The sequence below is a fragment of the Musca vetustissima genome, unplaced genomic scaffold, assembly GCF_032173495.1.
Source record: "Musca vetustissima isolate MV318-11 ecotype Yass unplaced genomic scaffold, APGP_CSIRO_Mvet_v1 utg39374, whole genome shotgun sequence".
In the NCBI taxonomy this organism is placed as follows: Eukaryota; Metazoa; Arthropoda; class Insecta; order Diptera; family Muscidae; genus Musca; species Musca vetustissima.
In genome coordinates, this window is record NW_026877046.1 from 197,770 (window position 1) to 209,811 (window position 12,042).

General features: G+C 33.7%; 2 protein-coding genes across 2 annotated transcripts; one reads left to right on the forward strand and one right to left on the reverse strand.

Moving 5' to 3' along the window:
• Positions 1-1,126: 1,126 nt before the first annotated feature.
• LOC133321557 (proteoglycan 4-like) lies at positions 1,127-1,672 on the reverse strand. Its single transcript, XM_061530643.1, has one exon. The coding sequence runs from the start codon at positions 1,670-1,672 to the stop codon at positions 1,127-1,129; it is 546 nt and encodes a 181-aa protein (XP_061386627.1).
• Positions 1,673-2,776: 1,104 nt separating this feature from the next.
• On the forward strand, positions 2,777-3,313 carry LOC133321558 (uncharacterized). Its single transcript, XM_061530644.1, has one exon. It carries the CDS (start codon positions 2,777-2,779, stop codon positions 3,311-3,313), a length of 537 nt encoding a protein of 178 aa, XP_061386628.1.
• Positions 3,314-12,042: the final 8,729 nt, after the last annotated feature.

Here is a 12,042-nt window from a genome sequence, read left to right on the forward strand (position 1 = left end):
TGCCGGTCAACTTCGATTATTTCCCCGATTATATCGAAATTTTCGACGATCGGACTACCTGTGCGAGGTACATCCTTAACATCAAAAATTCCTGAACGGAATCTACGAAATCAAAATTGCACATAATTGGCTGTTACAGTATCGGAACCATAAACACCATTCACAATTTTGACCACTTGCATTTTCGCTCATTGGAAATATTCCGAGAAAGGAACGATCGGAACTAGTTCCAGCTCTGCAATTAATATAGTTCCTTTTCCAGATATCGTTCCTTTTTAATCTCAGTCTTTTTTCATTTCCTTTTTTTCGTTCTTTTTTCTGAACTCGTTCCTTTATTCCGATATTCTTCATTCGTTATTTTGTCATTATATATTTTTTTTGTTTTAAATATTTTTATTTATTTATAAAAAAAGTGTTTGTGCTTACCGTCCTGCAGTTGATATCTTTAGCTTCATTTCATTTTTGCACAATTTTCAATTTTTGCATTTATTAACAACACGGAACTATGTGAGCGAAAACAAAAAGAACGATGAAAGAGAGAGAATTTAAAGGAACTATGTAGGAGTCGGAACTATACGGAGCAAAGGAACTATAAAGAGCAAAGGAACTATAAAGAGCAGAGGAACTATATGGATCAAAGGAACTATAAAGAGCAAAGGAACTATATGGAGCAAAGGAACTATATGGAGCAAAGGAATTATAAATAGCAAAGGAACTGTATTCAGTAAAGGAACTATATGGAAAAAACGAAAAAAAAAACAAAAAGAATGATGAAAGAGAGATACAAAGGAACTATGTAGTAGTCGGAACTATTTGGAGCAAAGGATCTATTTGGAGCAAAGGAACTGTATGGAGCAAAGGAACTATTTGGCAAAGGAATTACATTATGGAACTAGTTCCTTTTTAAAAAAGAAATGAGAAAGATCGATCCGCTAAGTGAACTAGATTGCCCAACTCTAGAGTTCAATCAGAAAAATGACAGACTATAACCAATTCGCTTTCAAAGCATTTATTTTGCATTTATGTTTAAAATATAAACTATTGAAATATTTATTTTGTAATTAGATTGATATTTTTATGGAATGTCGCAGTCAATGTTTTTTTTTCTTTTTGTGTTTACATCCATTTAACCTCTTTTGTTGGCCTGTTTCTTAGCATTCTTCTTCTTCTTGTTTTGATTCTGTTTCTTATTTTTACCCTTGCCTTTCTTATTTCCTTTCTTGGCAGGCCTCTTATTCTTCTGCTTCTTGTTCTTTTGTTTCTTGTTGCCTTTTTTATTATTTTTCTTGGCTGGTTTCTTATTGGGGTTTTTATTTCCTGGCTTCTTATTTTTGTTGGGTTTCTTGTTAGCTACAGGTTTCTTAGTAGTGGCTGTAGGTTTCTTAGTAGTGGCTGTAGGTTTCTTAGTAGTGGCTGTGCCACCACCAGGCGAAGGGGCAGGAGAAGGAGTTGGATTAGCTGGTGTTGGAGATGATCCTTCGGGAGTTGGATTAGCTGGTGTTGGAGATGATCCTTCGGGGGTTGGATTGGCTGGAGAAGGATCAGCTGGGGTTGCTCCAGTTGCAGGCGTTGGATCTGCCGTACCAGTTGGTGCTGGTGCAGTTGGCGCTGGATCTTCTGCCGTCACAAATACCAATAATATGGCAAAACAAATTAGGCTTAGAAATTTCATATTTGCCGTTGAAGTAGCTACAAATTTGTAAGATGTATTGCGGGAACTGATAGTAGTGATTGATAGTAAAACCTCGGAATAAGATCTGTATTTATACCAATTTCTTTATGTTTTATTTAGTAATTTAAATTTGATTTCAGTTATAGTTTTGTAAATCTTGTAGTTGGAGAAATGCAAATATTTGCTCAGTTATGTAAATTATTAATTTTGAAAAAGAGTTTTGGTTACTATTTACTAAATACAAATAAATTCGAAATCGAAAAAAAATTGTCTATCGTTAACAAATGTTTTCCATTTTGTGTGTTATTTGTTTGAGATTTTACAGGGAGTTCTTTCAATAAAAAAGAAACATATGTTGTTGGAAATAACCCGAAATCTTTAAAAAATGTTTCTGGGGTACAAATTGGCTGATGGATGAATTAAAACAGCAAATTTGAGAATAAAAAATAATAATGAAAATCATATAATTTTAAAGCGGGCTACAAAACCTCAATTGTAGGAATTTTTATTGTTATTCGAAATAGTTCCGACAATTCGAAAATTTCTTTTGTAATTTCAAATATTAGAAATAAAATAATTCACATCACAACTGAAATGTTTCGAATAACTTCTGGAGAAGGCATAGTCCTGAAAATGTGCAGCATTCGATGAAGTGGGAACAGTTTACATAGCCTCTTTAAGGAATTATTTGTTTACAACACCATATTTTAATCACTATTCAGTTCACCTTGTCCTCTATTAAAAACTTCTGCGGTTGGACAGACACATTACTTACAATAAAAAACTTAACACATGTTTCTATTTTATTAGGTGAACCCCCTGCAAAATCTTTAGCAAACAATAATACCAAAAAATTTAAAACACTTGTTAAGGGCAGACAATTTCCGCGTAGGCCGAAAGTTATTAAAAATATTAAATTTATATAACTGAACAAATATTTGTTTTTCTCCAATAGAAATCTATACAAAATTAAAAAAAGCTCAAAGCAATCAAGTTCATTTTTTTTATTGAATCAAAAACTAGTATAAATACAGATATTATCCCAAGGTTTTATTATCAATCGTCACCTTTCGTTCACTCAAAACAATTACTTCGACCGCGAATATGAAATTTCTAAGCATAATTTGTTTTGCCATAGTATTGGTTTTTGTGGCGGCAGAAGATCCAGCACCAGCAACAGCACCAACTGCCACTGGTCCTGCTGATCCACCACCTGCAACTGGAACAACTCCAACTGATCCATCTCCAGCTAATCCAACCCCCGAGGGATCATCTCCAACACCAGCAAATCCAACTCCTTCTCCTACTCCCGCCCCAAATGGTGACAGTCCCAGTACCGTAGCACCTGCTCCCAACAAGAAACCCACAGCCACCACTAAGAAACCTGCAGCCACCACTAAGAAACCTGCAGCTAACAAGAAACCCACCAACAACAATAAGAAACCTGGCAATAAAAAACCCAATAAGAAGCCAGCAAAGAATAATAATAAAAAAGGAAACAAGAAACAAAAGAACAAGAAGCAGAAAAATAAGAGACCTGCCAAAAAAGGAAATAAGAAAGGCAATAAGGGCAAAAATAAGAAACAGAATCAAAACAAGAAGAAGAATAATGCAAAGAAACAGGCTAACAAGCGTAATTAATTTCAATAAGCCAAAGATGAAGACTTAAAAACAAATTTTACTAATTATTAAAAAAAAATATCATTTTTTATACTAATATTGAATGCAATAAATATAAATTGAATAAAATGAATGTTGTAGCAAGATATTTTATTATTTTTCCACAATATTCATAAGAAGAAAAACATTAGCGTAAGTTATTATAACATTATTATCCTATCGTTAATCCTCGTTGTTTTGTTTTGATTCACTGTGCAACATTATTTTCGTTAGACTTTGAACCTTTGCACTGTTTAAATACTTATTGTTTGTAACGAATATTCAAAACAAATTGAGTGAACGAAGATATTGAGTTAATTTGAATTATATTCGATCAATACTTTTAAAAGCTTTGTTTGGATCGCTATAAAAGGGCAATGATTTTACACAAAAAGATCTTGATTCTCTTTTAGACAATCCATAGGGTAAGAAGTACGTCTTCTTGGAAACATTATAATGAGGTCGGTTGATTTATTCTTCCAATTACATAGAATAATTGGTGAAAGCGAAGGCAGTCCCTTGTATTCATGTTTGACAGCCTTACCTAAAATTCAACTAGCTCGTTCGACGTTTTTCACCACAAAAGTAGAACACATGTAGTTATATGAGGGTCGTACCTAAATCCATGCGTATGCGTACGAATTTATTCACCTCAAAAGTTAAATACATGTATTTCAATGAATGTTACCCAAATACGCATTGCGTATTAAAATATAAAGTTGAAAATTTTCAACATTGACAATGCGTATTTTGGAATTTTTATTTTTTGAAAATAGAATTCCAGTCATTGAAAAATTTGTTTTTCTATAAATGTAAACATTTTTCGATCAATTCGAAAACAGTTTTCATCCATTTTTGCCGTTTTCAATTGGCATATATGCAAATAAAGTCCTTACGTATTTGGGTAATACGGACGTCTTACAAACCCTGTAAAGGTGAGTATTTTTGTACGGAGCGCAATGAATTAGGTGCGACCCTGAATGTTACCGAAATACGTCGACGTACGAATTTTCAAAGTTGAAAAAATTCAACTATGACAGAACGTAGTTTTGTCTTTTTCTTTTGTTGAAAAAAGAAACAAAACGTAAAGAAATGTATTTTTATACCCTACACAACTATGTTGTCAGGGTATTATAGCTTTGTGCAGCCCAAAAAGTTTGTAACGCCGCGAAATATTGGTCCTAGACCCACCTTTAAGTATACCGATCGTCATATCTCGACTAGCTGAGTCGGTCTAGACATGTGTGTCTGTCCATTATAATTTGTAAACAATACAGGCCACAGTTATGGACCAATCTTCACGAAATTTGCATGTAGGATGGGTTCTGGCCAATGAAGACCCCTATTGTTTTTGGAAAAGATCGGTTAATATTTAGGGGATGAAATGGACCAAAAACTTTATTTTTGTCGGTTTTTCTGGTCGCTCCAGAGGCCGCAATTATGGCCCAAACACCGCGAATGGAGAAGGGGATCGGGCCAAAGAATAAGCATGCCTGTTTTGATAAAGATCGGTCAGTATTTAGCGGGTCAAATGGACCCTAACTTTTGTGTGAAAAATGACAAAATTTGTATTCTATAGCGTATATATTTACCACTGAAGGACATAGACCCGAGAAGTTGATAGTATATCCAAGAGGAGTGGTTGACCTTTAAATTGATACCTACTATATTGTCGTAGGTACTCGGATGCGGGAGTTATACCTAAATATGTACAGGTGCTTACGTATTCATATATTATATAGTCACCTATATTACCACACTGGAGGGCGGAAATATAGCGCTGATTGCTTTGAAATGTTTCATGAGGTTCCAGTTATGGTCAAGGACAACGCCTAAAATGTTAGGTGATGATCAGATAATATTTTTCGGATGAAGTGGACCGAAAACTTAATTATTTGTACTTTTCGAGTCGAAAGCCGAACATCACAACACAACCCACACAACAAGCTGGACAAGTAATTAGAGGTGCTGTACTGATTATTAGTAATACATTTGCTGACCTCTAGCCAGTCAAAAGTGTGCAAATATCGCGAAATATTGCCCAATCTCAGAATATAGAACCACAGAAAGTTAGATTTTGTGTAGGGTATCGTATGGTCGGCCCTGTCCGACTATACTGCTCCGCTCACTGGGTTTTCAATAAGAATATGAACTATTTGAACACATTTTATAATTTCTTAATTTTATTTCGCGATTTTGTTTAGTTCGCTATGAGAAATGGATTCGACGCATTAGGGTAATACGGCCGTACAAAACATTTCGCCATAGTGGGGAAGTCGAATATTTTTGTACGCTTCGTTGAATATTAGGTAACGTTGTGAGGCATATGGAATAATTGTCAAAAACGTAAGATAATAATCTCCATACATATAAAAATTACGTGTATGTTCGTGATCGATAAACTCAAAAACTACTGCACCGATTTAGACCAAATTGTATGTACATGCTCTATGGGGCGTGAGGAGTGATTCTGTGTAGTTTGAAGTTCATCCGACAGATGGCGCAATATTAAGTTTGTTTGTGGTTTTTCACTATAATTCAAGAACTACTGCACCGATTTGACCAAACTTTACGTATATGCTCTATGGGGCGAGAGTAGTGTTTTTGTGTTTAATTTTAAGTTCGTCCGACAGATGGCGCGATGTATAGCTTCATTGTGTTTTGCCGTCATGTTTTTGATTGGGTGCTTAATCGACCTTAAGTATTCTGACACCAATTCATACATAACCTGTTTTCGTGAATGGCGCGTGGGAGTCAAACGAAAAAAATAACTTATCAAATTGAAGTACATTTAACTTAAATCTACTTATAAAAATTTTGTAAAAAACTTATAGTAACTCATCAATTTCAGAACGGAGGGACAGATTTGACAACAAATTTCTTCCAGTTATTTGTAATTGGTGTGAGAAGGTTTTTATGAAAAAAATTTTGAGAAAAATACGCGAAAATCTTGAAAAATATATTTCGAGGGAGCGGCGATTTGCCTACAAATATGTGGTACATATACCCTAAAGTGATACTCTACCGACAATTTACAGATAAGTTCCTTACCCATCATTAAATACCAAATAAAGAAATTTATAGGGTATTTGTTACAACTTTCAAAGTAGCTAATACTACACTATGCAAAATATGGACCAAAGATAAGGAGGCTTAAAAACGCACAATAATGGCGAGCCAATTTTTCTATGTTATAAAACCAACACATGGCATATACTCCTTACGATATCTGAATCATTGGCTGAAACTTGAACGTATTCTATTAGGAATATTGTTCTGTTTAGGATATACCAAAATGTCCATTTAAAATGTTCAATAGCTGCTACAAAAGATTACAAATACCTCAATAATTTAACTAGCTATGGAACGTATTATTGAAATTTTTCTTTTATTCGGGAAGTATATATATAAATTCGAATCCTACATGGAGAAAATTGCGCAATACTTGCTTTAGGTGTCTAACTTATATGTGCCTTTATTGTTCCTCAAATATGTTTTTCTTGATGTGAAAAATGTTGCAATTTAGAACGCCTGCACCAATTTCACTCACATTTTCCTACGGTTGTTTTTAACTGCAGTGGAAAGAGTTTTACTAAAGAAAATGTTGAATGTTGTGTTATTTACACCTTTTATAACTCAAGGACGTCTGCACCAATTTTGATGATTCAAAGGACTTATGAATTGTATGTGATAAAAATAGGAATAGTAATTACGCCATCCATACTAAATTATCTCTTGAGGTAAGAGTAGTTAGATCAAAACTTGGCCTTCTCCTGAAAAATGTTTGGTGGAATAAGTTCGACAAATTGATAAACTGAACCACACATACTGACATAATTTAATATTTAACAATAACAATATTTCTTAAAATATTGTGGTATCAGTAAATGAAGGTTTACTGTCGTGAGGAAAATATTATGCTTATTTTTTATATCGATAATTGGACAAAAATTAAATGGTAAATAGTTTCTGAAATGTATTTTTCATGAATTCGTTAATTTTAACCAAACCTAAATTGATCCAATTCTGATACGGCAAAACAACGTTTGCCGGGCCTGCTAGTTTTTAATAAAATATTATTCGAGTGACTTGCGACCAAACTTCTTGTTTTCGAAAAATATGTCATTTATTTTTGTTTAGAATCAAAAAACATTTTTTATATAAATAAAGGTTTGGTAGTAATTCGTTTGATTTGGTTTTATTCGAATTTTACAAAAACAGGTTGTAAATTTCAGTATGTTTAGTTCGTAAAATTTGATTTCAAAATCGGTTAAGTTTTAAATACAGATGTAATATATAATATATAGCTGCCATTTATGTGAAAATGGCCCCCTGCTTACGTCTCTGCATTCTACAGTTTTTCTTTGACAAAGGCGAAAATGCAAGCCATGTGGCTAAAATTGTAAAAATATTGTGCAATTTTGGTTTCGTAGATTCCGTTCAAGACTTGTTGACGTTAAAGATTGAGAAATGATCGAAGTGGACCGGCATGTAACATCGCCCAGGAGCTAAAAATCTTAATAGTCGATAATAGATTTCTTTTTCCCCAACCTAATATATGCTTTGAAAACCACAACCCTTCTGTTTCATTTTTTAGATACTAAGCGTTTATCGCGGATTCCATTTTTAAGATATAAGATGTAAGATATTTCAGATGTAAGTCAAAACTACTGTAATAACAATTTTATTTGTTATACTATAATGCATTACTTCTGAAACTGATTGACATGATTGGATGGACCAAAAATACGTAAGGCAAAATAATGACAACAACCTTAGGTACACTGACAGTTTAAATAAAATGTTCATGTAGTCATATGTTTCCAATTTTTTTTTTTTTTTTTCATAAATTTGCCTTTGACAGTATTCAGATTTCAAAATTCAAATAAAAATATATTCCTTCGAAATGTACGCATATTAGTTGTTTAGTGGCAAAAAATGCAAAATAATTTATACTTATAAATATTTTGAAGTTCCCAGCCTCTAAAACGTATAAATATAAGTTGTGACAATCATGGTTAAATTTTGAGAGCAATGTTCAGCTTTAGAAAATAGATTTTGTTTAATTTATTCAAAAATACCAAAAATTGGACTATGCAGGCAATTGTACCAAGCGTTTGCTGTAAGCCGAAATAAAAATTTCAGCAATTTTTAATGGGGAATTTCCCTAAAATCTCAAAACCCCAAATCGAAGTCCGACTTAGAAAGAAGGCCACCTCTCGCCATACCAAACTTACACTCTACAAGACTCTAATACTACCCATGGATTTGAAACATCTGTACTTGCGCAAGCAGATGAGGCAGCTCTTGGAGTGTTTGAGAGAAAATTCTCCGAAAGATCTATGGGCCGAACTGCGTTGACGGTGAATATCGCCGTCGAATGAACCATGAGTTGCATTGTCAGACGTATCGGGCTGCAACGACTACGTTGGGTAGATCATGTTGTGAGAATGGATGAGGATGCCCCAGTTAACTTATGGCTCACGCAGAAGGGTAAGGCTACGAATTAGAAGTAAAGAGAACATATCGAAAACTGGTCTTTCAAATTAGAAGAGCTGCGCGCAGGACCGACGCGACTGGAAATCTTTCTTAAGCTCGGCTTATGTAAGTAATAATTCTTTGACCTATGTAAAGTAATAATTCAAAAGCCAGCTAGGGATTTTCTTCTACTATCATAACCTTTCAGATTTTTGCGGTCCCGATTGGTTCAAGATTTTCAAGTTAGAAAATGTGCCACAGTGTAATACATGAAATATTTTTGCTTTCTAATTTTACTATTTAAATTTGTATGATACAACGTATTAACGATTCTTTCAAAAATGATAAATGCTTTAACCGTTTGGTTAAAATAATGTTTTAATGACTGAACAACGTTTTTTGAAACAATTAAGTCTTCCCATTCCTAAATAAATTCAGTATTATTCATAAATTAACAACTTACCTTCTTATCTAGGATTAAACTCGTTATATAGGATTTAACTCGTCGAAAATAGAGAGAGCTTACGCCGCCGCAGAGAAAGAAGAAGACAACGACCACCGAGAGATGATAAACAAAGTAACAAAGATAAACAAAGGATTGAATACGAGAATGAATAGACGTCGGCAGTGAAAACACTAACAGGGTAAAGAAAACTATTTGCAAAACAAGAACACTTTCATTTGGGCACTTGAAATTTGATAATTATTACTTAATATTGTTTTTATTTTTTAAAAATTAACACTCTAATATACATCACAGAAAATACCACACTAATTTTAGGACTATTATTTAACCGAATTCACCCGAAAACACGAAACGCGACCAAGGACAAAGAATTTGTCAACCGAATGCCACAAAAGTGTGAAGTAAACTGAAAAAGATTGATGAGTAAGATGCATTAAGGGTTGCCATAGCATATTTAATTCCTTGTTCATTGTGATCTTTGTAGAAGCTCACTATTGGGGTGTGGTACAGGATTGAATAAGTTGGTCGAACTTGAACAATTCCAAATGGATATTATTTGTACATAAAATGGAATACCCTTCACCAGGATGCACTCCACCTTATTGTGAAGGGTATAACTGTAGGTCTATTAAATTTGTCATTACGTTTGCAAGACCTCGAAATATTTGCCGGAGACTCCACAGTAATCAAAAAACCTAAATTTGCTGAAAATGTTCGTTTTGGTATGAACCCAACATATACCGCTTAATTTTCAGTAAATTTCCAAACTTAGTCATGTAATTGAAAAAGGGTGATTTTTAAAGAGCTATATGATTTTTTTAAAGAACACATGCTATTCATAAAATAAATGAAATATTTATTAGAATTTATAATAGTGTTTGAAGATTATTTCATGCAAATGTTGACCTTACTGCGCCTTAAAATGTCCATCCGCATAGTCCCATTTTTGGCAATCTCTTTCCAAAATTTCGCCGGTAGCGCTCACTATTTACAGCTATGTTACAATTCACAGAATTTTCATGGAAATACGGTTCAATGCTCGAAACTGCACCAAACTGAGATATTTTTTTCGGATTCATTGAAAAATTTTTCAATGCCAAAATGTGTTTCTTCACTGAACACAAGTTTTCAATAAAAGAGTGGATCTCCAGCCTAATTTAAATTATATACCAAACATCGCCCTTTATTATTTTCCCAAAGCCTAAAATATGTTTTTTTAACTTAAATGACCTATTTGGCTTTGTTACAATACTTACCCCTTTACGGCCCAATGCTGCCCACAGGTAACAAATGGAAAAACAAAAAGTTAATAAATTAAATTAACCCAACCTAACACATAATGCAATAACATAATCGTCATATAAATGTGCCGACCGATTTAAGGAATTTTTAAATCACACCACATGTTGGAGGATGTAAAAAGTTCGGCCGGCCGAACATATCCCCGATTTTGTCTGTTTTATTAGCATTTCGTTATTATACCCTCAGCCTTATGGCCAATGAGTGTATATACACTTTGCTACGGCTTTGGACTAATATCAAGCGAATGCAATGTCCGACATGAACCAAATATTGCACGGCCCGTTATATTTACGAAGTCTAGATCAAGTCCGCAGATGGGACCAATTGGTTCACTCGTTCTGGTACCTCCACCACAAAGGGTTAACATTTTTAGTATTATATTTATGAATCCAATATCAGGCGAATGCAATGTTTGATTTGAACCAAACTTTGCACAACCTATTATCTTTACCAAGCCCAGATCAAGATTGAATATGGGACCCATGGGCCACTCCTTCTGGTACCTCCCCCACAAAGGAGGAAATCATGCTTAATTGGGCGAAATTAATTTCTAATGTTATTGTCAAATACAAATACATTAAAAACGTTTATGTTTGCAATTAGTAGAGAGGTACCCTAGTGTTTTTCATAAATGATGTCAAATATGTATGTAAAACCAGTAAGGAAAGTAATAAAGTCGGACTGGGCCGACTATATGATACCCTTCACCACTTTGATGTATTCTACATATGTATCCTAAAAGACGTCGCACTTCGAAAGAACATTGACATGAAATTAAATATGTGATATTTATCTATCTATCTATATTTATGTGAATCGACTAACATCGATCCATACATATACCATTCTATGAACTAGGCTAATTTTCAAATTGGAAATTTGATGCACCATTTACCTAAAACCGGACAAAAATATACATGGGAGCTATATTTAACTAATAACCAATTTCACCGAAACATGTCAGATATTAAGTTATGTAAATTTCAGTGCATGGTACAAAACTGTGTCCCAATTGGGCAAACTCTGGGTCTTTCGCACACAACTTACATAAAAAGGGAAGAGAATATATATGGAAGCTATATATAAATCTGAATAGATTTATATATAGCTTCACATTATTCTAGACACAATTCAGTACGCTATGCCAAAATGTCATGCATTTACATAAATCGGACGAAAATATATATGGGAGCCATATCAAAATCTGAACCGATTTTCACGAAAGTTAGCACACAATATCCTAGTCATAAAACAATATGCTATGTCAAATTTCGTAAAAATCGAAAAATATATAGGGACTTCGGTGCACCATTTACATAAAATCGGATGAATATATATATATATATATATATATTGGAGCTATATGTAAATTTGAATCGAATTTTTCTCAATTTCAATAGGGTTCATCCTTGAGCCGAATTAGAAATGCGACCTGTACCTTGTTTAAAATTTAACATCAACAGAC